Here is a 24,103-nt window from a genome sequence, read left to right as displayed (position 1 = left end):
TGTTATGTTATATTGCTAATAATGAAGTATTACCAAAAAATAAACAGAATTTCCAGAAATGTCTGTGTTTCAGTGTGTAGTATGGAGATTATTAGAACCTGAACATGTATGGACATGTATGGACAATGTACATGTATGGACAATTCATATTAAGTATGACCCCTCGTTTATCATTATAAAGACTAGATCACATTAGCATCAATTTGTCCATCAAGAGATCTTACACCGTTGCTGTCATTTTATTGCATCAATGGGAGAATTACAAAAAAGAATGTGGACAATGAGGACAGGTCAGGTCCGGTGGATCATTGTCCAATGGTCCTGACTCTAAATCTGACCCTGGCCATTCAAGCCAGCTGTAGTGAAATTATTAGACTGAGCATCCATTTTCATGAATACTGCTCATTTTTAATAATAATATAAAGTTGTCATGAATGTATATTATTTCTTTCAGTTGAGATAGAAGCAGGCCAAGATACAGTTGAATTTGATGAATTGCAAGCAAGAGAATGACTCAAAATTAAAGTCCAAAGGATCCATTTCAGGGGGAACCTGAAGAGAGCGAGAGTGAGAGAGAGAGGGAGGGCGAGGGAGGAAAACGGAAAACCGGAGATAGAGAACATCTGTGCCTGAGCCGAAGTGTTTCCAGGACAGGATTTGGTCCACAGGTTGAAATCTAAACGTTTGTGGAACTTTTACTCCGTTTTTTACCCTTTTTCCTGAAAAGGAAAATCTCCACTTAATTCTGGTAAGTGGCATGTTTTTCTTTTAATATGCAAAAAATATAAAGATAATTTTATCCAGGGTAAATAATATAATTCTTTAGATTTATAGATTCAAATGTGTGTAATTATTGATCATTTCTGCAAAATATGTGTGTAAAGAAACCACCTGTTTGGTTGCATGAAAACAGGACATCTGTACTGATCTGGAACTGCTTCTGTAGTAACATAATGAAAAGCCATTACTGCACAGTGTTTACAAACCAGTCTTCCCTCATGCGTTTCGGAACTCACGCCATTTTTAACGGTGCTGGATGGATAGAAGGGAGACTATTTCCACATTTACATACACATACATACACACACACACACACACACACACACACACACACATATATATATATATATATATATATATAGACACACACACACATATATATATATATATAGACACACACACACACACACACATATACATGTATAATTTGATGAGTTAATTACTTATTAATACTCATTATTTCTGAATATTATTGGCATACACATCTTGAGGTAGCCTTTAGACCCAAGCCACCGGGTTTTCTGTCCTCAGGTGACAATTCTTTCCACGGCACTGTGACTGGCCAATCTCATCTCAGGATGGGATCATGATCAGTGACATCAAATAATTGTTAGCCCCCACCCGGTGGTGTTAAAAAACAAATGGTCCTGAATCCCTGGGCACATGCCCATAAACCACTTACAACCGCATCCTAAATTCTGCCCCTCTAGGTCAGGTGTCTCTTCCTTCCGCGATTGTGAAATGAAGACCCTTGCGTTTGGCCTGCTCTGCGTTCTGTGCTGGCTGTCAGCCCATGGGGAAATTCACCATAAGCAGCGACTGGGAGCAGTTTCATCCAAACCCAGGAAAGACCCAGCCCAGCAGACCAGCTCACTGGGTAAGAGATTCAAGTTCAATCACAGTACTATCCTTGTTTTCCATGAGAAATGAGCTTCAATAGAAATTGCTACTATATTAATAAGAAATAAATAATCATGGGAAAATCGCGAATCATGGGCAAATCATGGATCAAACCCAAATTTTTGTCTCAAGTCTCAAGTAGATTGTGTTTGGCCAGTTTAATTTCCCGTTTACTAAAAGTTACTGCTCCCAGCCATACCTATATCATTGCAAAAGGGTTTTCTAGTAAGGACAGATGTCCCCTGTGGCAGATTTGCATTAGTGAACGAAGTAGCGATCCACTGCAACTCAAGACTTATAGTTGGTGATAAGGTTCCTCTCTACGTGTATGCATATATCATTAACAGACATTTCCAGCTATACCATCAACAGTGTCTGGTCTGATCACCATTATTAATCAATTCAAAAACTGAGGATATTTTTAAATCACACTAAACTTTTGAAGAAGGTGGAATATGTTAGTGACAAGTGTTTGCGTTTTCTGCATTAAAAGAAAATAGGACAGAGGTTGATGTTTTACATAAACCTTAGGTCAAGTGTATATATTAAAAAATCTATCGTCATTGTTTTTACAAAGTATGCGTCATTTATATTCACATATTCTCATCCACAGAGAGCCAGTGCAAAGGGAAGCCCTTGGACTTCGTTTTTGTCATCGACAGCTCCCGTAGTGTTCGCCCAGATGATTACGAGAAGGTCAAGGCTTTCATAGCCAATGTTGTGTCTTTCCTGGATGTGGGACAGAATGCCACCCGTGTGGGTCTCCTGCAGTATGGCAGCATAGTGCAGAACGAATTCTCGCTCCAAACCTTTCACAAGAAGGCTGATGTCCTTCAAGCCATAAGCAGCATGGTGCACCTCGCCTCCGGGACAATGACGGGCCTGGCGCTGAGGTACACAACGGAAGAGGCCTTCTCCGAAGCGCAGGGGGCGCGGCCAGCGCATGTCCAGGTGCCACGTGTCGCCATGGTGGTGACGGACGGGCGGCCGCAAGACACGGTGGAAGAAGCAGCGGCGGAGGCGCGGCAGGCCGGGATCCAGATCTTCGCGGTGGGGGTGGGCAGGGTGGACATGAGCACGCTGCGTGCCATTGGGAGCGAGCCACACTCCGAGCATGTCTTCCTGGTGGCCAACTTCAGCCAGATAGAGACACTGAGCTCTGTCTTTCAGGACAAGCTCTGCGCAGGTGAGACGGACATAACATTAAAACAATCTGCCTAATATTAACTAGGTCCCCTTATATTCATATATTTATACCCACTGTCACATCGTATTCAACATAATCAATGAGATTGATCACTGTTACTATATCCACTGTTTACCGCTGTCCTAAAAATCAAAGGTGTCCTTTGATTGTACAACTTTTCAACCTGCGGCCCTTGGGTCTAGGTCATTTATTAAGTTTACATTTACATTTAAGGCATTTACCAGACGCCCTTATCCAGAGGGTCTTACAATCAGTAGTTACAGGGACAGTCCCCCCATGGAGACACTCAAGGTTAAGTGTCTTGCTCAGGGACACAATGGTAGTAAGTGGGATTTGAACCTGGGCCTTCTGGTTCATCTGTAGTGTGTTACCCACCAGGGCCATTATGAAATACTAGTGATTGCGTGACCAGGACTGTGTGGAGCATCATGGGCTGAGGTGTGTGTTGATTTTCATGCAGATTTGTGCTTGGTGGTGGACCACCAGTGTGAGCATGTGTGTGTCAGCACGCCCGCATCCTTCATGTGCAGATGCAGGAAGGGCTATGTCCTCAATGCTGACGGCAAAACGTGCCGCGGTAAGTGCTTGTCACGGTTCATGTGGAAGAAATTCCTCGTGTGTTGTAAGTGGAGAGCCCGTGTGAAACAGTCACTCGATATCCAGTGTGGATATGATGACCAGTACTGGAAGCCTTTTTTAAATGTTTGCTCCACCTGCATAGCTGTGGCATCACGTGACATATTTAACACACAAATGTAACACTTTGAGGCGAGTTTGTCTGAACGACGGTGGTGAATCTCCACTCCCGCAGCTGAAGACGTGTGCGCCACCGTGGAACATGGCTGCCAGCACCTCTGTGCCAATCTGCCCGGGGCCTACGAGTGCCGCTGCAGGGAAGGGTATGAGATCAACGATGATGGAAAGACCTGTCGCAGTGAGCATGCTCTCAGTTCTTTCAGGCCACACAAACTCCATGTATTAAAATCGAATATGACAGTATGGTCATAAGGTTTATGGTTAACAGGTTTGATTTATGAAGTATTGTGTCCTGATGACTACTCGTTTGAACTCATTTCGGAATAAACACACTGCATTTTGTGAATAACGTCTATCTCTCTATCTAGGAGAATTAACAGAGTTTATAACTGAACACTCCTTTATTTGGTTTGGTTGGTGTTGTTTCTGAGGGATTGATTTCTGCGACTTGGGAGACCATGGCTGTGAGCATGACTGCATCAGCACTCCGGAGTCCTACGTCTGCAGATGCAAAAAGGGCTTTGTGCTCAACCCAGATGGCAAGACATGCAGCAGTAAGCAGAACAACAACTCTACTGTCTTCTACAGCGCTCACGTCAAGGTCTACCTGCAGCCCTCTGCCTTTTCCAGACGAGTTGTGGACCATAAATGTTTTAAAAATGTATTCATTCAGATTTCACACGTACTTTATGGCCTCCGTTGCCAGTTTCTTTCATTTCAAGAGCAAGGGGTTCACAGGCCCTTGTCTGTGCCCCACAGGCTGTAATGTGGATGATTAAATTACAGCCACCGACTGGTGCTGAGTGAGAGGCGTAACCTAAACTCTGGCATGGCCGCAGTCCATCTGGACACGCACACACACGCTCGGACTGGAGAGCCACGCGTCGGCAGGCTGTACCACTAGCGTGGGCTGCGGGATGAATATGGCTTGTTGGCGAGCCCTCATTTCCCCCCATTTCCCTCTCGCCACGAGTGTGATGAATCATGGTTCTATCTCACTGCTCCGATTTCACTGTCGACAAAAACAGGATGTTGGGATTTACGCTGCATTCATATCTGTGTGTCTGTTCATGTTATTGCCCTCAGGTGAACTCCAGGCCTTTAGATACAGCGTGCGTAAAAATAAATTGTGCCTGAGGACGATATTTATGTGTTTTATGTACTATTGTAATGCTGAGCAATGAACTTCTAACCAAATTGAGCACTAAAGTTGTCTTGCTGCCCTACAGAAATGGACCAGTGTGCTCTGGGTCATCATGGATGTGAACACCAGTGTGTTAACACTGACGACTCCTTTGTGTGTCAGTGTAGAAAAGGCCACATTCTTAGACCGGATGGCAAAACGTGCAAGAGTACGTAGTCATAATTTGGCCTTTTTTCTTAAAAGGAAATGTCATTTTTCAACTTGTGACTACATTACATTCCTACATAACCAACACTTCTCATCTTTTCCCTTTAGAAATTGACCCTTGTGGTCTCGGTGACCATGGGTGTGAGCATGAGTGTGTTAACACCGACGACACGTTCACGTGCCGCTGTAGAAAAGGCTACACTCTAAGACCGGATGGCAAAACGTGCAAGAGTAAGTCATTTCCACACTGAAACTAGTTCCTTTAGTCAAAACTCAGGTAAAATATTGCATCTTTGATAATTCAACACTCAGATTTCCCTGATAGATTTCATCAAATTTTCACTTGAATATGTATGCAATATTATTGTCTGTAGTTTAATTTGGTGTGGTGTGTGCCTTTGAGCAGAAAACGACCAGTGTGCTCTTGGTCATCATGGATGTGAGCACGAGTGTGTGAACACTGAAGACTTCTTTGTGTGCCGCTGTAGAAAAGGCTTCACACTAAGGCCTGATGGCAAAACGTGCAAGAGTAAGTCTTTGTTTCAGTGACTGATGTAGTCATCAATTCCCTTCCATTCAAAACCGATGAAAATGAAATACTTGCCCATGTTGTCAAATAAGGAGCCCAACAGTGGGAGACATCGGCCCTTTTGGTAGACGTGCCACATAAATTTTGAAAGAAAGGCAGCATTTGAAGTGGCTGTACGTGTAGCTGATTCTTGATTTTACATCAGTGAACTTTATTTCTGTTTTCTTTAATGAGCTATCAACAGTACAGGGCAAAAAATTGGACACACCTTCTCATTTGATGTGTTTTCTTTATTTTCATGACCATTTACGTTGGTAGATTCTCACTGAAGGCATCAAAACTATGAATGAACACATGTGGAGTTATGTACTTAACAAACAGTGGAGACCTGGCCTCCACAGTCACCGGACCTGAACCCAATCCAGATGGTTTGGGGTGAGCTGGACCGCAGAGTGAAGGCAAAGGGGCCAACAAGTGCTAAACACCTCTGGGAACTCCTTCAAGACTGTTGGAAAACCATTTCAGGTGACGACCTCTTGAAGCTCATCGAGAGAATGCCAAGAGTGTTCAAAGCAGTAATCAGAGCAAAAAAACTAGAATATAAAACATGTTTATTTCACATTTTTTAGTTAAGTACATAACTCCACTTGTGTTCATTCATAGTTTTGATGCCTTCAGTAAGAATCTAACAATGTAAATGGTCATGAAAATAAAGAAAACACATTGAATGAGAAGGTGTGTCCAAACTTTTGGCCTGTACTGTACTTATCTGTTTTCTAACTGTCCTCCTTGATTTTTTCATTCTTTTTATGCCCTGTATTTTCATTCTTTAATTTCTGAATGGTTCCTGAGGTCAAAGTTAATCCATCTTAAGCACCACTGCAGCTGGTTGGTTTTACTCTGGTTTTACCATGTAAAAGTGCAATTTTCGCAATGTTCTGGATAGTACTGCAGTAAGTACAATTGTTTACTGATTTCTGTGTACGTCATATTGTTAGTGTTCAGAATATCAGACCGATGATTTATCCGGGGCAGTGGTGGTCTAGCGGTTAAGAAAGCGGCCCCGTAATCACTGCTCCCCGGGCGTGTGTATATATTCTGTATATACAAGGAAATAAAAAAGGAATAATAAAAGGGGGGTGTCCATCCTCTAGCAACCATTGAATACTGAATACATTGAACAAAGTAAAATAAGGGGAACTTTAACAGTAACTGTAATGTTTTGCCCAATCACAGGCCTGGACATCTGTCAGACGGTGGACCATGGCTGTGAGCATCAGTGTGTCAGCAAACCTGGGCTTGGCTCCTATTTGTGCATATGTTCTGAGGGCTACACACTAGGAGAGGATGGCAAGAGCTGCAAAAGTATGGAGAGATGATTAACAGGCACATGTGGAGGATCTCAAAGTCATTTAAACTGTCACTTTCTGTTCCTTATGTGTTCTGCCACAGAACCGTTTTGCAAAAACGGAGCCATGGACTTGGTGTTCGTAATTGATGGCTCTAAAAGCCTAGGCGCTGCCAACTTTGAGCGGGTGAAGAGGTGGGTCAATGGCATTGTGGACTCCTTGGTTGTGTCCAGACAGGGAACTCAGGTTGGGCTGATCCAGTACTCCACCAAGGTGCGCACAGAGTTCACGCTGGCCCAGCACACCACTGCAAAGTCCATACAAGAGGCTGTGTCCAGAATGCATTACATGGGCCGTGGATCCATGACAGGCTCGGCACTGAGGCACATGTTTGAACACAGCTTCTCTGCCAAGGAAGGCAGCAGAGCGGGGATCTCGCGTGTCAGCATCGTTTTTACAGATGGACGTTCTCAGGATGACGTCTCCATATGGGCAACCAAGGCTAAAGATGCTGGTACTATTTCTTATCCTATTAAACTGGAATCATCTACAACTTTGTTTTGTAGCATGTTTGACGTTGAACTAAAAAGGTTGGCCTAATTATTGGTTATATCTCATTTCTAAGGTGTAACAATATATGCAGTGGGTGTGGGGAAAGCCATTGAGGACGAGCTCAGAGAAATTGCCTCTGAGCCAGACGACAAGCACTTATACTACACAGAGGACCTCAGCCGCATGAGCGACATCACAGACAAACTGAAGGCAGAGATATGCCAGGGTACATCCTTCCATCAAATAATTGTCTCGGCAGAGATGTGTGCAAAAAATGCAGTATTCACAAAAGAATGTACAGAAAAACATAGTTTATCACTGTGATATATGCCCAATTGCCTTTGAAAAAACATACAATTAGTCTAGAAACAAAAAAGTAATACATACACAATATTCAAATTGATAGAAGTCATATCAACTAATCAATTCCTGGCCAATGCAACTGAGCTGTTGGGGCAGCAGTGGCCTATAGCGGGTGAGGAAACAGACCCATAATCAGAAGGTTGCTGGTTTGAACCCCACACACTGCTCTTCGGGCACCTGTCATGGTTGCCCGCTGCTCACCAAGGATTATGGGTTAAAAGCAGAGGACACATTTCGTGTGCTGTGTTTCACAGAGAAAAATCACTTCACTTTCAATACACGCTCACACTCTGTAAATGTGTTTTATCGCCCCCTGGTGGCTAAGTACCAAACGTGCAACAGGTCCGTATGTTAACTGTTCTACTTTGCTCTTCACAGGCAACCCAGCTCCTGGCAATCAGTGCGAGTGTGATACTTTAATAGCATTCCAGAACCAAGCCACAGAACAAATAAGGACACTCACACGGAAGCATATCCTTTCTGGCTGAACTATTCATGATTTTGTTCTGCAAACATATTGCATTTGGCATTTTTTCCCTTAATCTGAGATCACTAGAAACAGTGACAAGGAAGATTGAGAGCCTTGAAAACCAACGGAAACACAAGTGAATTCCAGGGGTAGAGAATTCATGGGAAGGGGGTTACATTTCAGGTTAATAGGCTGATTGCCACAGAAGGACTTTTCACTCTCATAACCACAGATATGACTCTTCTCAGTACTCATTTTGTAATTAACTTCTGTCTACATAATCTTGAACACTGCATAAGGATAATTTCTCAAATCACTGAGTGTAACAGTACCCCCCCTTCCCAAAGGCAATCAAGGGGTATCTTCAGAAGAACTTTCTGGAGCTAGAGAAACAATTCAGAAGACGTGTTCACTGACAGATTATAGAAAAGCCATATGTACATAAAGTACTTCACCCCAAATGTATTGTCTTGTGGGAAATACTAACATTTACCAATTCTACTGCAGTACAGGTACATCTGGTTTAAACGACATGCCATCTTGTTCAAAAATAAAGTTTGATGCTTTAACATACTGTCCGGGGTTGCCAGTTTGAATCCCGATCCGCCAAGGTGCCACTGAGCAAAGCACTGGCCCCACACACAGTGTGCAAAAAAGGCTTGAAATGATACCCTGACAGGAAATTCTAAAAAGCACAAATAGCACAGATTTTCTTTCAAACTGTTTATTATTACAATTCTATTTCTCGCCTTGCTGCTGGTCAGGCATGCTCCTGATGATATCAGAGTCACCTGCAATAAGAGACAGAAAATTAGATAATAGCATACACAACAGCAGTTTATATACACACATGGGTGAAATGGAACAAATAAAACTAAAAACGCTATCAAAAACAGACATTGTAGGATTTTCCTATAACATTATTAACACAAAAACCACCACACATGGATGTAACCAACAAGGCAGGAACGAGAACAGAAAAGACTCAGGAGATCAGGTCTGCTTACTCTCGTGCTGGCTATTAATCTAGCGAATTACTAGCCCTGCTCAGACCACGGAGAGATCCAACAGGCGAGAAAGATTCGCATGGATGAAGCCAGTCTCAAACACAACCAACATACATCTGCAGAGAGAAACGAGAACCAACCTGGGTCGATGATGGCCAGTGTGCATACCCGGTAGTATTTACCACAGGCTGTACCCAGTTCGATGTTGTTCCCACTGTAATGATGGACCCCAGTCTTAGCCAACATGGCATAGTATTCAATTTCTGACTTCCTGCAAGGACAGACAGATTATTTAGAATGTATTCATTAAATAGAAGAATTAAAACTATGATATTTCTGCAGAATCACATTTAAGTTTGTTAGTGAACACACACGAGGTATTTGACTCGGGATATATACACAAAAATACAAAGATTACCAATTACAACAAAGTGCAACTGTGATGAGTAACATTTGGGTTGATTGCGAGGGAATAAAACGGTTCCTGGTCTGCAGGTTCTTCTAACGTCTGCAATTTACATTTCCAGTATTTACCAGACGCCCTTATCCAGAGTGACTTACAATCAGTAGTTACAGGGACAGTCTCCCCCGGAGACACTCAGGGTTAAGTGTCTTGCTCAGGGACACAATGGTAGTAAGTGGGGTTTGAAACTGGGTCTTCTCGTTCATAGACGAGTGTGTTACCCACTAGGTCACAAGATCAAAGGTGCAAGGGGTTTGTGATTTAAACAAACTCTAATTTAACTGCAAATTATCATGGTACAGGGGCGAACCTGGGCAAACTCTCAGTTGACTACATAATGGCCGCTGGCGTGGAATCCCAGCTCTCGAGGTTGAGCTCCAGTCACACGGGCATGAGGCCCGGAGCCCGGGTTCGAACCCACCTGAGGGCCGGGCAGTTGTTGGCCAGAATGACGAGCTTGGCTTTGCCCTGCCGGATCATCTTAAGCGTCTGTCTGTACCCGAGCACATATTTGCCACTTTTCATGACCAGCTGGAGCCTCGAGTTGATGGACTCCAGGGACTTTTTCTGAAACAAGAAAAACGTGACGTTGAGAAAAGTAGAAGCAAACGACGTAATTCATTAACTCGGAGTAACGAGCCACGAAGGAACCGTGGCGTATCCGAGCAGAACGCCCCCGTCGGGGTTTAACCTGGCGAGTTACATCGCCGACAGAGTCCACGGGCGGCGGACCGGTGGCAGCTCAGGACGCACCACGTGAAACGCTCCCCCGTTAGCACGCCTGTGCTAACTGGCTAGCGGCGCACTCACCGTCTTCTTTGCGGCCACCATGTTCACGCCGTATCCCGTCGACCCGCCTAAACCAGGACGACAGCGACAAAGTCACCGAAAACCGGTCTTATTTTCACCACGAACGCGGCAGTGGGTTTCACCGGGATGACGAACCGACGTAGCCGAGGGCGGAAAGGGAGAATTACCCAGCGTGCACCGCTTTCATGTCGTCATCACGCCACCGCGGCTGAACGTGGCCGCCGGACCGGTGTGTGTGTAAATGTTGTGTCAATTAATTAATAGGTGGAAGCACTAACATTTACCAATTCTACTGCAGTACAGGTACATCTGGTTTAAACGACATGCCATCTTGTTCAAAAATAAAGTTTGATGCTTTAACATACTGTCCGGGGTTGCCAGTTTGAATCCCGATTACTGAATTATGAGTAACGCTACTTTAAAATGACCGAAAAATTACTCAAGTAAGAGTACAAAAGTATTTAGTGATAGTAACTGTTTGCTTGTGATATCTAATTATGGTATGGTAATAATTTTTTAAAGTACAATTTATAGTAATTATTGGACTAAATCGGATCTTATAAATGCTAGTTATGTGTATGTGCATTGATATATTAAAAACAGCCAAATATTAACGCTAATTCCTTCCTCTGCAGGTTGGTGTGGTCACGTGACTGCGTGGCTACGTCTGATTGGTGAAACAGTGTCATGTGGTTTATTGTTGCTACTTCCGGACGGTGAAACGTAATCATGTGGCGGTATTTGTCCCCAAGAGCATCTGGCAAAAACAAAGCATATAAATGGTTTAAAAAAGCAACGAGTCGAGTTTTGCCCAATGTAACGACGTAAGAGTAGAGTTTCTAATTCACAAATAAACTCAAGTAAAAATATGGCGTTGTAAACCTAACTATTTTTTCCCCAAAAATGTACTCAAGATAAATGTAACGGAGTACATGTACCTCGTTGCTACCCACCTCTGCATATGACAAAAAGGACATTTGCCTTTTCAGTCATTCACCAGTGGGTGGAGACATTTTGGCCTGAGAATAATATTAGTCGACTTTTATTCATTAGAACCTGATTTTAGTTACCAATTGTACAGGTGTAGATACCGATTGTACATTCAGTAGATAAAAACAAATACATATTTAGACGCCCTTATCCAGAGCGACTTAAAATCACTAGTTACAGGGACAGTCCCCCCCCCTGGAGACACTCGGGGTTAAGTGTCTTGCTCAGGGACACAATGGTAGTGAGTGGGATTTGAACCTGGGTCTTCTGGTTCATAGGCGAGTGTGTCACCCACAGGCGACTAGCACCGAATGGTTCGGACTGTATTTCCAGGTAAAATGAGTAAGAGTATTCCTCTTGTACGTCTTCTTATCGCTATTATTGTCATTTGTAAAAATAACCCAGAATGTGTAGATGTGTGATAGAAAACACACCCGACGATCAGAAAAACTTTTTTTCCGGGGTGATATTTTCAGCGGCCAATTTACCGCGCATGCGCACAGCTGCCCTCAAACCCGCGCTCCTCGCCACGACGCGGATGACGGCGAGGGGTGGGAGTGGGGTGTGGGGGTGTCACGCTGGAGCAGCGAAAATTCGGCAGAGTAGTAATGCTGCTCACACGTTACCCGTAGAAACCGAGAACCTAGCGGTGGGTGGGTTGTTGTTGTAGTTGCACAAATTCAGCGCAGTGTAAACAGTCGAGGCTGCTTTATATTTATATTTTATGTATATATATATTTTTTAATCTCTCTGCAGGATAATGGGGTGCTCTTCGTCCAGCTCTCAGACCGCTGGCCAGGAAAACAGACCGGCCACGAAACCCGAGGAGAGTAACGGAGACACGACTTTCGGTAAGTGGCGTTTTTTTTTGCGCGCACATTGAAAAACCCGCAACGACAGCAGCAACAACGGGTCCTTGCGGTCGCGTGTTTTAATTTGCAGCTCGCACGACGAAGCCAGTTTACTCCGAGGAGTTAGTTCCGCCGTCAGGGGTTGACGAGGTGTGCGCGTCGCGTCGCGTAACGACGGCGCAACGCGTGCGTTTACCCCGGGATCGCTGCAGAGGTCGGGATGGAAGCGTCATAACCTCCCGAAGCTCGTCATAAGACAAGTTTTTTTCCTTCCAGGCAACAGTTGTTGGTTTGCTGACTGATGTGTGACTGGGCGCTTCTTCCACCCAGTCACTGTTCCACTGTTTTAATAACTTCCACTATTTTCATAGCTCACATGCTGACATCACAGTCTTGCTTTATTCCCGTAGAGCTATTGTAATATGTGCACCATACGTCAAATACTCAGATCCATTTCCGATGAATTCTAAGAAATGACACTAATCCTGTGGTTTAGGCAACTGATCAGATTGCTTCTGATATCTTGCGCATGTATGGGCCTGTGAGAACACGTGCGCCCTTGGGGGGGAGAGGAAGAACTCTTCTGTTCTCTTCAAATTAACCACACGCCAGTGCGTCCTTTTCAGGTGTCTCCTGGAGCGGCAGCTAGTCTTTTAAACAAGCCTGTCCAGCGCGGCTCGAACGGACGCTCCTGACAAGCCCTCTTCTGGCCGACGCCTACATTTACATGTACGGCATTTACCAGACGCCCTTATCCAGAGCGACTTACAATCAGTAGTTAAGGGGTTAAGTGTCTTGCTCAGGGACACAATGGTAGTAAGTGGGGTTTGAACCTGGGTCTTCTGGTTCATAGGCTTCAGTCGTAGTCCATACCTGAGCGGTGCTTCTATCGAGGAGCGATGCATTCTTCCTGGAAAAGCACGGAACCTACGACTGAAGATCCTAATCATGAGGGGGTCTTCAGTCACCATCTTCAACCTGTGAATTAGGCTGTCAGGATAGACAGAGTAGGGAGGCCATGGGCACGTTTGCATTACTTGGTCGAAATGAACTGGCGAGAATCTGTGTGTGTGTGTGTGTGTGTGTGTCTTGCCATATATGTGATGATTTGTCTTTGTCGAATTCCTTTTCCACTTGCATAGTTACGTTCCCATTACTGATCTCGGAACACTATTTTGTGAGGCCAAGTCAGTTCGGCGTTAAAGAAAGGTTTGTTTATCTGTGGGAACCATCTCAGTTCAGCAACTATACATCATTACGAAATATAGAGACAGTTGTTAAATAATGGTTTATAATTAAATAATGGCCCAAATTCCTGAAAAGTTTGAATAAAATAAAACTAAAATACTTTCAAAATCACATGGGCTAATATTTTAATTTAACGAAACATAGATAACTTACCAAATGTTAAAACGGTAAAGCTTTATCCGGTAAATGAGCTCGTTTCAAATTTGAGGTCCCATAAATGTCAAGCTGGCTGAACATCTAGTTAATTGATATCAGGTCTGTAACATGATTAACTATAAGAGGCGTGAAAGAGTGCATAAGAAGATTGTGGAATATTGTTCCTCAATGTCAGATTGCAAAGGCTTTGCAAATCTTGTCATCTACAGTGCACAACATCAATAAGTGATTCAGAGAAACTGGAGACAAGGGACAAGGACGAAGACGATGAGGCGACTTTGCACCTTTCATAAGCATGATCGTGTCAGCAAGGCCCAGGAATACTTCCAGAATCCACTGTGCCATCTGCGGTTAACATCTAAAGCTCGACCATGCAAAAAGGAAGCCATATTTGAACATTCTGCAGAAGTGCCGTGGGCTAAAATAGATTTGGAATGGACTGTTTCGACCCGGGAAAGTGTATTATGGTCCTTTAGAGTTAATCACGGACGCCGTGTGCTCTGGGCTAAAGGTGAGGGAGACCCTCCACCGCGTTATCATCGTTCGGTTGGCAAGTCCAGCATCTCTGATGGCATGGGGGTGCATAGATGCATACAGTCTGGACAGCTTGCATCTTTTGGAAGGAACTATGAATGCTGAAAAGTATATAAAAGGTTTATTTCAGGGAAGACCTTGTGTATTTCAGCAGCTACTACAGCAGCGTGGCGTCATCGAGAAGAGGCCGGGACGCATCATTTAACAAAAATACATCAAAGACGACCAAGGACACTAAAACTCCAGGAAGTACCTAAAGCAAGCATCAAATTTGATGAGCGAAAACAATTCGATTCCAGTCGATGGTGTCTCTGAAGCACAACAGCATAAAACAACCAAAAAATACAATATAGTGTAACTACAAATACAAAGGCCAATGAGCTCAACTTGTGCGTATTCTTCCTCAGTTTTAACATGTATGTTATTTTATCTACGTTCTGTTGAGAATAAAATATAAATGTGATTTTAATTTTTTTTATTTTATTGGGAGTTCTGGGTGTAATTGCAGCGTACAGACAAGAAGGTGTTCTGAGTGGTACCAGGCCTGGCCTACGTCTGGCACCCTTCCCTGTCTGGACTTCCCTGTCTGTCTTAATGAGCTGACATCACCGCTTGCAGCCTGTGCCATGTTACTCTATCAGTGCATTATGGGCAGATAGCAGGATATTGTGCTCCGTCCAACATGACCGTGTCCCCCCCACCACCATGTCCTGGGACTGTTTTGACTGGATCTTCTGTCATTCTTGGCTGTTTTTCATGTTGACACACATATTGTCCAGCCACAATGCTTCGTTGTAAAACTTGTCTGTTTCTTTTTTTAAACATTTTTATTCCCTCTGTGGCTCGTCCAAGGGTTCACCAAAGACATCCTGTAAATGAAAATGATGAATTGTTTCCCTGTAATGACTTTTTTAATTTTATTTTATTGGAGGGCATGCGAGTGCTCGTTCTGTGTTTCTCAAAAACGCCAGGAGAAAGTGACACTGAGCCGTTAGGCGTTTTGGACTAAGTGCAACTTGAACTAAGTGTACTACGTGACCCTGTCCTACTCGCCACAAGTCAATCCTCGGATTCCCGAACTCGCGTCGCTCCTTTCATTTATTTTGCGGCACACATTACTGAAAGCAGCAGGCTCTAGCTCCAGTGCTGAAAGTTCCATAACTATTGGCTTCTGGCCCCGTCGGATTTGTGCCTCGGTGTTTTTGTAGTGCCCTACTTTGGCATTATGCTGGGCCATCACATTCCCTTCCAGCCGTTGCTCTCCTGATTCGCAGTGGTCACATATTCCTGGTCAGGAAGTCAGGGCCGCAACGGAGGTTAGGCTTTTAATATGAACATTTGGGGTCTGTCATGCGGATGTGATTCCATAATCACTCATATTGTGTCCGGTGTGCAAGGTTCGCACAGTAAAATGTAGGAGCATTTTGAAGTCATGGGAAATTTTGCAGATATGCTTGCATTGTCGGCTGAAATAAAACTGCGGCATGTCATACAATGAGTGCAGTTATACGCAGTCACAGTCCGAGTCTCTGCCTTTCATGTCTCTCCAGGGTTTACACAAATATGGACTTTTCAGTAAATCCCGTTTGTGAAAGGATATTTGTTTTTTGATTACTATTCATGCTTTCCCTGCATGGCTCAAGGCATTCGCTCTCCTACTTAGTTTGCACAAGCTTGTCTCTTGGATTTGGTTCCAGCCCGAAGTCATAAGAAGATTTTGTTTTTTATATATATATATATATATATAAATATTTTTTTATTGGCATATAAAACGTCTCCGGTTTTAAATTCTCAGCAAACAGCAGCTTGGCTTGAAAGCAGTTTCTGCAGAGCAGAACAATATGTACCGTGCAGTGTTTTACATTCCAGTTAATCGAAAATCGGCCGACTGAATTGAGGCCTTGTCTGATTAATGCACAATTTAGCAGCACACGAGCCGTTAAACACAGTTTTCCAGTTTTATTCTTTTCCAGCGTAGATTTATTTAGTCACGTCCACTGGAATGTTTTTGCAGTGGCCATGTGCTTAAATAAGGGTTGTGTAACTGTCATGGCCCGTCATGGCTGATTGATCAAATTATATTTGGCACATTTCATGCCTCTGGGTTTTGAACATGCTCATCCGTGTCAGTCACAGTCATGTTATGCCCGTTTTATATGACGTCAAACGTGCTTTCAGAGCAATCTTGTCACGAACGATCTCTGAGAAGCAGCTGCTTTGCTTTTTAAACCTGTAGTAATGCTTTACCTTTGTGTGATTTTGACAGTCGCCCGCAATGGAAGTGCTGCAGAAGACACAGAAACCATCGAAGATCAGATGCAGCTGCCCGTTCAGAGTGCCTCACCGGATGGGGAGGTGGTGGAGCCTGTAGTGGAGGCCTGCGAGGCCACCGAGGGCCTGGCAGTGGAAGAAGGTGCGTCAGCCATCGCAGAGCCGGAGCCTGGTGCTGAGAGCGTGGAACTTGCTGCTCCTGCTGCTGAAGCACTGGGGCCTGAGACAGCAGTGGAAGTGCTGGCCGCTGCTGCTGAAAGTGTCGAAGCTGCTGCTGAAGCTGCTGCTGAAGCTGAGGCTGCTCCTGAAACTGAGGCTGCTGTTGAAGCTGCTCCTGAAACCGAGGCTGCTCCTGAAACCGAGGCTGCTGTTGAAGCTGCTCCTGAAACCGAGGCTGCTGTTGAAGCTGCTCCTGAAACCGAGGCTGCTCCTGAAACTGAGGCTGCTGTTGAAGCTGCTGCTGAAGCTGAGGCTGTTGTTGAAGCTGGCATGGCTCCTGAAGCAGAGCCTCAACTAGAAGCTGTGGACCCTCTGGAGGTTCCAGCTTCCAGTGAAGCAGATGAATCTGTGCAACCTGTTGAATGTGCAAGTGTAGTTCAGAAAGCCGATGCTAGTCTACCTGCTGAATCCAACATTCCTAACGAATCACCTCCCAAAGAAGAAGCTGTGGCTTCCTGCCCTGTAGAAACGACACAAGCCGTGGAAGCTGAGCTTCCTGTCCCAAAAGAAGCTGTAGCTGCAGAGGCTGTGGAAAGTGCAGAAGACTCCTCAGCGCCCAAGGCCACAAACATCTCAGTGGTGGAGCCCAGTGCTGCTGAAGCTGAGAAGGTGGAGGAACCTGTTCCAGTCCCTGAGACTGACGAGAGCTTGGCTCCAGGGCGTGAGGTGGAGAGTGTTGCCGCACCCGAATCAGACAGCACTTCTGAAGCAGCGGCAGCTGTGGAGGCCAAGATAGAAGGTACCTCGCTTGCTCGTGAGACTAGTTTAGACAATGACGGAAGTACACTGCGTGTAGCCCTTCTTTCACTTGCAGATCCGTTGTGGTTACAGGTTAATGTTCACGCTTTCTTTCCGTTGGCCACTATACCTGCTGCACCTGACAGAAGAGAGTCTTGCAAGACCCAGAGATGACTCCTGTCAAGTCAAGCTGCAGGAACTTGTGCTGGAGTTGAAAGTGTTCAGCTCATCCTATAAGACAACCTGACACCTTCACACTGAATTATACAGCCCTGTTCCTCCTGGCCTACTGCCACTTTTCTGCTCCGTACCGAGTTAAGCCTTTAAATACACCACTTTGCTGCCCTGAAACTGATCAAGCCCGATATAGTTAATTTTCCATTTTGTTCCTAAGTCACGATAAAACAATGGGCTGCAAGATTAATTTATGATTGTCACTTGCTGGCTTTCATGAATCACTTGATACAGACGCGTTTCTGGCCTCGTCCCTGTGATGAACAGTATCAATATTGTCGTAAGATTGAACGGAACCTCGAGCACCATGAAGACAATGCAACCAGAGAGATGTAGAAAGTGGCGCAGCAGTGTGTCACGCTCTTCCCCAGACCATGTTGTGTTCACAACAGGGTCTCTCTTTCTCGCGCTCTGACTTTACTGTCTTTGTGCTTTGCCAAGGACTATGATTAATTTATCTTCTGGTGCCTCAGATTACGTGAAAATCTAAAGGTTTTATTTTTCAGGATACATTTTCAGAACAAGGCCTTTTGTGTCCAGATGTGTACTACAGTCCATGATCATAACGGCATAAGCATATGGCCAGTCATTCATCATGTTGTGTTACAGTAACACAATAGGCAGTCCCAGATCCAAATGGGTAATTATGAATTTTCTAAAGCAGAAAGTGAACAAGATGGAGACGTATGTTGAATTTGCTTGAGGGAACCTAACGTGCCGACCTGGAAGTGCTCCGGTCTGCTCCAGGGAGGGAATCAGACAGAGAATCAATATCAAAATCACGATCTTCATTTGAATGTAAATCTCTGATGAGCAGACTTGTGTTCTAGCTTTTTAGGAGCGGTCACTGTGGCCGTCGGTGTTGGGACCGTTGCTGAAGGGACACCGTGTACTTATGCAGCACAGAGGTCGGCCTCTTAAACCCTGCCTGCACGTGCAGCCTGGAGGGCGTTGCATAACTGCAGATCTCCGTCTCACCCCCCTCTCTGTGGGTTGGGGAGAAAAAAAGGGCCGGTTTGCGTGTGATTTGGGGAGAAGGAGAAGGAAAGTCTGTTCAGGAGTGCAGGAATGGTGGTAGGGTGCTAGTAGCCTAGTGGGTAACAAACTCGCCTATAAACCAGAAGACCCAGGTTCAAATCCCACTTACTACACTTAACCCTAAGTTGCTCCAGGGTGGGACTGTCCCTATAACTACTGAATGTAAGTCGCTATGAATAAGGACGTCTGATAAATGTTGTAAATGAATGTTGACTTGTTGTGTGTCAGCGAGGTGTTTTAGTCTTTTCTCGCGCCTGTGAAGCGCGTGTTTAAAATGCTGCTGAACCCCAGCGCCGCGCTCCAACTTCCTGTCTGTGGCTTCTGCTTCTCAGGGGACGCACCAGAGACCTCGCCAGGGACTGGAGCGGAAGTGGCCAAAACGGCGGAGGAGGCTCCTGGTGAGACCACACCCGCTAGTGTTACACCTCCACCACTTTTTAACGCCCCTGGGAATCTGCCTGCTCCTTTTGTGGGATTTTGAAAATGTTCACACTCATCTCGCTTCTGCCTTGCAGCTGCCACCGACGAGTAATGCTCCTGTCCCATTCGGAGGACATGTCTGACATGGAGCCCAAAGAACCAAGTGACGACGTTTACATGAGCACACTGATGCATTCGCACACACTCTCTCACACAGGCACTTAACACGTTCTAGCTCATTAGTAGAAATGTATTCATTACTAGTCTGACACCATTGTGCCTTCTGCCTTGCGAGCCAGGAGATTCTCTCATTTGTACATATTTATACGTGTGCTCGTATTAGCATTTTTACAGACGCCCACTGGAAAGATGGGGGACGGTGGTAGTGCCCATTTTGTACCGCAAACCATTCAGCTTAAGGTTTACTAACAAGTAAAAGTGGAGGGTCAGGGGTCATGCGGTCACTTTCCACCCATCACCCATCACTAGATGCTGTTTGAAGCGAAACAAATGCTAATTCACTTCTTTACACGTGGGAAAAAGAAGCAGAAATGTCAGAACTGCGAAGAAGGAACACGCGAGTGCAGCGTATTGATGGTGAACGGCTGAAGAAATGTACTTTTAGGATACGGCCGGGCCGCATGTGCTAAGAAATAATACCAGAATTATTAAAAGGCAGCAGATTTGTCATTAACACACATTTGATGGGCTATGAAGGTTGATTAATATTCATCCCTTCTTTGCTTTTAGACGACACTTGTCGCTGTTTAAACGGACTTTCCAGTTTCCTGTCACCTTGTGTCACACCACTGGTGACGCTTCCGTCTGCAAATGCAGCCTCAAAGTTGTGGGGAAACGTGTAAGCCTAATCAAGGCAGGGGGGGGAACGAAAGTACCGTCGTCTTTACGTCTCTCTTCATCTCATCCCCGTCGTACGTTGTATTAAAGTGTACGGTGGCGTGACACGGCTCCTTCGGATTCAGCCTTGAAATCCCTTTCCTTCATCGGGGATCCACTGGATCCCTGGCAGCCCAGTCGGTCCCAACGTTTACCGTCTGCAGACGGTTGGTGGAATAAATTACGCCAGACTGACTTACTTAAAAACACTCAGGGCTGCAGCATTCAAAGGAGCAACTATAAGTAGAGTAACCGTTCATAAAGCTACTATATATCAGGCCTTGGGGAACAGAAATTGGAGTAAATGTCTGTATAATATATAATTTTTGTGCCTCGACTTCTCACATACTCACCCTGAAGAACGAACGGTGGAGCAGCACTTTTGTCAGACTGGAATGCGTGCTTCAGCCAGCAGTTCTTTTAAGCAAATTAAGAAAACGCGACGTACTGCCCATCCCTACTTCACGATTGCTTGTCGCAACTTCTGCTGATGCGGAATGACGGTTGGTTTTCGTAGGTCTGAGAAGATGAATTCTTTCACCACGCTTGTTAAGCATGAAATGTAGGCCATGCATCGTGTTGTACGTTCTGTCACGTTATCTGTCATCTGTCCATGCCGGGGAAACACCAGTTGTTATGACACAGGTTGTGTGCCTTACTTTTATAACTCGTTTCTGAAGCTATTTAATGAAGTCTTCCAGGATATTCACTGTTGTAACACTGATGCAGACTTAAGGACTGGTTTAGGCCAAACCGGGTTAATGTCTGAGGACCAAAGGAAATGAGCCTATTCTTGAATTTTCCATTTTGACCAATACCAGTTTGTGGGCTGGGAAAAGGTTCCATAACTTTTCCGCGAGAAAGGCCAGCATGCCGAGGATGTTCCTCTGTGAAATTCTGACCAGTGAACTTTGCATGAAGCTTCTTAGTCTACACAATAAAATTCCTCTTACTAATATGTCCAGTCTGAATTGGTTTTATTTTATGAGGAAGTAGCAACGAGGCAGGGGAGACCCACGACACAGGGAGCAGCCACGGGTAACCTGAACCGCAGGAAAACACTGTTGTCTGGAGACAGGCTCGTAGTGCAGCTCATTACTGCTTAATGAGGAAGTGAAAGCGTCACAGTGACAAAACCTGGATTTCGGAGGTGAGCAGGACAGCCCCCACGGCCCAATCAAAAGCCACGCTCCAGTTTCTCGACCAACAGCACAATAACTACATTATGAAAGGTGTCATAATCAAGGTGATATTAACTTTAGAGGTTATCCATCATTCCAAATGAAATCTCAGTGAAAAGAAATCTGAACAAAGCAGGGATCGGGTTTCAAGGCACATTGTCGACTTCGATCGGATTTCTTCCTTAGGCATCTTTGAGGGGACCTAAGACAGCCACAGCTTCAATCTCAACAAGTCCACCCTGGGGAAGAAAGACCACACGCATAGGATTCACATAACACATTCAGTAAGGCACTGTATTATTTATAAATGCACACGGCGAAAGCGGTCCAGAGGGGACACCCTGGGACGCCCGGGGGACATCATACTCACTCTGGGAAGGGCTGCAACCTGGTAGGCGGCTCTTGCTGGATAGTTACTCTGGAAGACTGGTATGTGGGGGCATTGAATGAATTTACATTAAAACAAAAACAGCAACATTTCAATATTTTTTTTGTTCACATACCGAATGGATATAAATATTTTGATCACAGGATTATTGCATGTTTTTGGAAGTATATAAGAAAATCTATTGGATCATTTTATTGTTACATGTGGAGTAAGTCAGAATTAGCAGAAAAGTTCAGTTTTAGTGCCGCAGCGCCTCTGGAGTAAAAGGGCGGCGACTGCCCCCCTGTGGACGCGGTTTGAATTGCAGGCAGTAGGATTAGCCATAGACTTACACTGTCTGTAGACGTCGTTAACGCTGCTGAAGTCGTTCATGTCTGCCAGAAGTACTGTGGTCTTCACAACTGAGAGAGAAACGTAAAAAAAATAAACCCATCAGTCCTGTGTTTATTCCAAAGGGGGGGAAGCATCCGCTTTAATACACTTACCATTTTCATATCCACATCCAGCTTCCTTCAGAATTTCACCCATATTTACAAGAGCCTGGCAAAAGAACAGGCTCGTTTAACACATTTAGTAATTTTTCCTTGTCAAAAGTAACAATTGAAACCACAATGTTGGGAGAGATCCACAGTGGGTAATGCTACACTAATCCTTTTTTGGTCTTTAACTTTATTATTGCCCAGTGGCCTTTTGATTATGTGCAATGATCTTAAATACACGCGATTAGTGTTAAAAAATAGTGTAGACGGTGTAGAGTGAGCTGCTGAAACTCGTACTTGTTTGGTTTGTGCCTGCACTCCTCCTGATACCAGCTGACCAGAGGAAGGATCCATACCCAACTGGCCAGAGACGTACATGGTGCGGTCGACCACCACGGCCTGGCTGGGGACCGAACACATGACAGTTATCAAAAAAAGACATCGTTTAATACACATCATAACATCGAAATGCACTTCCCCATTCAAAATGCATTTCCATGTTCTTATGTGCAAAATATGTGTATACAGTCCCTGACAAAAGTCTTGTCACTTGTGTACAAATTGACCTCAAGTGCCGCTGAAATATATTTCTAATTACAACAGCTTTTGGAATAATGTTTCAGTGTAAAACGAAACTGTCAAAAAGTATTCTAATATTCAAAGCTTGGTAAAGCCCATTGAGTCCATTTTTGCAAGGACATAAGTGTTGCCTTGTCATATGACATCAAAGTTCCTCAAGGCGAAGAAGATCAAGATGCTCCAGGATTGGCCAGCCCAGTCACCAGACATGAACATCAATGAGCATGTGTGGGGTAGGATGAAAGACGAAACCAAAGAATATTGATGAACTCTGGGAGGCATGCAAGACTGCTTTCTTTGTTATTCCTGGTGACTTCATCAATAAATTGTATGAATCTGTATAGGCGACAAAACCTTTGTCTTGCCTAAACTTAACCATTCTGTCTTGATTAAATTATAAATCTTTTTTTCAGTGAAACTAATTCATTTCAATGCATTAAACGTAATTTGGTTAGCTATTTATAACACCAATTAATAGCAGGTGTTTCTACAAAATAGATAAGCGACAAGACTTTTGTCAGGGACTGTATATATATCCACTCTGTACATATTCATTTATTTGTACCTGGATCTTTTTATATTATACAGTCGACATACATACATATTGCTGCTCTTATCTTGTTCTGACACTTTCTGCCATGACAATGTATATTTCCCACTTGTGGGACTAATAAAGGATAATTTTATCTTATCTTAACCTAATGAATGACAGAGTGGTGCCCACTGATTTACATTAACCTGGAAGTTACACATTAACCCTCCTTACAGCCAGGCCCTTTTTTATTAAGCAGGGCTGTTAGAATATGAAGCCAGGTTTGTATTATATGAACAGAAGTGTGGGCCATGCTCCTCCCCGAGCTGTCATTGGAAGAAAGTGGCAACACCTCTGGCTGCAAAGTGAGCTTCGTCTTTACAACAAAATCAACGCAATGCAAATATTAGATGCACTGTGAAAAATGTTGCAACGACACGACTTCAAAGTTAGGAGCGCACAGACGTGAATGGAGCAGAAGCAGCACACGGACACACGGCACGACAACGCGGCATTAATCCCGCACCTGTACGGGCCGATGGCAGCGGGCGCCTTCGCCGTGCTGATGATCCGTCTGATGGCAGCAGACATGACGAGCACCTTCAGGTCCCAGCGCCGAGATGCAACTTCTGCCAATTACTATGCGACACAAAAACGCTGTGTATCTGGTCCGATGACGAATCTCCTGTGATCCGCCTCAGTTACAGAGACCACTGAAACTTACACTTCACGTCACGGCGACTACAAAAACTAGGAGGACTTTGTCCCATGGACTACACGTATAAGCAGCCAAAACTACATTTCCCATGTTT

General features: G+C 44.5%; 4 protein-coding genes across 5 annotated transcripts; 2 read left to right on the top strand and 2 right to left on the bottom strand.

Moving 5' to 3' along the window:
- Positions 1–628: 628 nt before the first annotated feature.
- Positions 629–8,787, top strand: LOC114790575 (matrilin-2-like). The gene is made up of 14 exons (XM_028980752.1): positions 629–748; positions 1,491–1,657; positions 2,294–2,866; positions 3,348–3,464; positions 3,699–3,821; positions 4,075–4,197; positions 4,873–4,995; positions 5,103–5,225; positions 5,401–5,523; positions 6,760–6,888; positions 6,976–7,386; positions 7,498–7,650; positions 8,166–8,258; positions 8,341–8,787. The coding sequence occupies exons 2-14, from the start codon at positions 1,522–1,524 to the stop codon at positions 8,394–8,396; spliced, it is 2,283 nt and encodes a 760-aa protein (XP_028836585.1). The 5' UTR covers positions 629–748; positions 1,491–1,521; the 3' UTR covers positions 8,397–8,787.
- A 177-nt stretch (positions 8,788–8,964) lies between these two features.
- On the bottom strand, positions 8,965–10,708 carry LOC114790577 (60S ribosomal protein L30). The gene is made up of 4 exons (XM_028980757.1): positions 10,537–10,708; positions 10,148–10,293; positions 9,404–9,534; positions 8,965–9,047 (listed from the first exon to the last, which is right to left on the bottom strand). Exons 1-4 carry the CDS (start codon positions 10,555–10,557, stop codon positions 8,995–8,997), a joined length of 351 nt encoding a protein of 116 aa, XP_028836590.1. The 5' UTR covers positions 10,558–10,708; the 3' UTR covers positions 8,965–8,994.
- Positions 10,709–12,031: 1,323 nt separating this feature from the next.
- Positions 12,032–21,090, top strand: LOC114790240 (coiled-coil domain-containing protein 8 homolog). 2 transcript variants are annotated; one of them, XM_028980122.1, is made up of 5 exons: positions 12,032–12,175; positions 12,283–12,377; positions 16,582–17,544; positions 19,148–19,213; positions 19,331–21,090. In XM_028980122.1, exons 2-5 carry the CDS (start codon positions 12,287–12,289, stop codon positions 19,345–19,347), a joined length of 1,137 nt encoding a protein of 378 aa, XP_028835955.1. In that variant the 5' UTR covers positions 12,032–12,175; positions 12,283–12,286; the 3' UTR covers positions 19,348–21,090. The 2 variants fall into 2 exon arrangements, with proteins under 2 accessions (XP_028835955.1, XP_028835957.1); XM_028980124.1 differs by having other exon boundaries at positions 12,076–12,179.
- Positions 21,086–24,048, bottom strand: LOC114790241 (2-iminobutanoate/2-iminopropanoate deaminase-like). The gene is made up of 7 exons (XM_028980125.1): positions 24,016–24,048; positions 23,818–23,930; positions 22,478–22,583; positions 22,187–22,241; positions 22,034–22,102; positions 21,684–21,739; positions 21,086–21,552 (listed from the first exon to the last, which is right to left on the bottom strand). The coding sequence occupies exons 2-7, from the start codon at positions 23,880–23,882 to the stop codon at positions 21,496–21,498; spliced, it is 408 nt and encodes a 135-aa protein (XP_028835958.1). The 5' UTR covers positions 23,883–23,930; positions 24,016–24,048; the 3' UTR covers positions 21,086–21,495.
- Between the last annotated feature and the right edge of the window lie 55 nt (positions 24,049–24,103).

Source organism: Denticeps clupeoides, chromosome 5, assembly GCF_900700375.1.
Source record: "Denticeps clupeoides chromosome 5, fDenClu1.1, whole genome shotgun sequence".
NCBI classification, from domain to species: domain Eukaryota; kingdom Metazoa; phylum Chordata; class Actinopteri; order Clupeiformes; family Denticipitidae; genus Denticeps; species Denticeps clupeoides.
Note: the sequence above shows the minus strand (reverse complement) of the source record. Positions and strands in the feature narration are given on the sequence as shown.

Bases quoted from the DNA above. Each gene is read 5' to 3' on its own strand.
- LOC114790575 (XM_028980752.1), top strand. From the start codon at position 1,522: ATGAAGACCCTTGCGTTTGGCCTGCTCTGCGTTCTGTGCTGGCTGTCA. The intron at 3,465-3,698 runs GTAAGTGCTTGT...CCACTCCCGCAG, and splicing joins TGACGGCAAAACGTGCCGCG to CTGAAGACGTGTGCGCCACC. The intron at 6,889-6,975 runs GTATGGAGAGAT...GTTCTGCCACAG, and splicing joins GGATGGCAAGAGCTGCAAAA to AACCGTTTTGCAAAAACGGA.
- LOC114790240 (XM_028980122.1), top strand. From the start codon at position 12,287: ATGGGGTGCTCTTCGTCCAGCTCTCAGACCGCTGGCCAGGAAAACAGA. The intron at 12,378-16,581 runs GTAAGTGGCGTT...TGATTTTGACAG, and splicing joins TAACGGAGACACGACTTTCG to TCGCCCGCAATGGAAGTGCT. The intron at 17,545-19,147 runs GTACCTCGCTTG...TCTGCTTCTCAG, and splicing joins TGTGGAGGCCAAGATAGAAG to GGGACGCACCAGAGACCTCG.
- LOC114790577 (XM_028980757.1), bottom strand. From the start codon at position 10,557: ATGGTGGCCGCAAAGAAGACG. The intron at 10,294-10,536 runs GTGAGTGCGCCG...TTCTTGTTTCAG, and splicing joins TGGTGGCCGCAAAGAAGACG to AAAAAGTCCCTGGAGTCCAT. The intron at 9,535-10,147 runs GTGGGTTCGAAC...CTGTCCTTGCAG, and splicing joins AACAACTGCCCGGCCCTCAG to GAAGTCAGAAATTGAATACT.
- LOC114790241 (XM_028980125.1), bottom strand. From the start codon at position 23,882: ATGTCTGCTGCCATCAGACGGATCATCAGCACGGCGAAGGCGCCCGCT. The intron at 22,242-22,477 runs GTACGAGTTTCA...TTCTTTTGCCAG, and splicing joins TGCAGGCACAAACCAAACAA to GCTCTTGTAAATATGGGTGA. The intron at 21,553-21,683 runs GTGAGTATGATG...TTTCTTCCCCAG, and splicing joins AGGTTGCAGCCCTTCCCAGA to GGTGGACTTGTTGAGATTGA.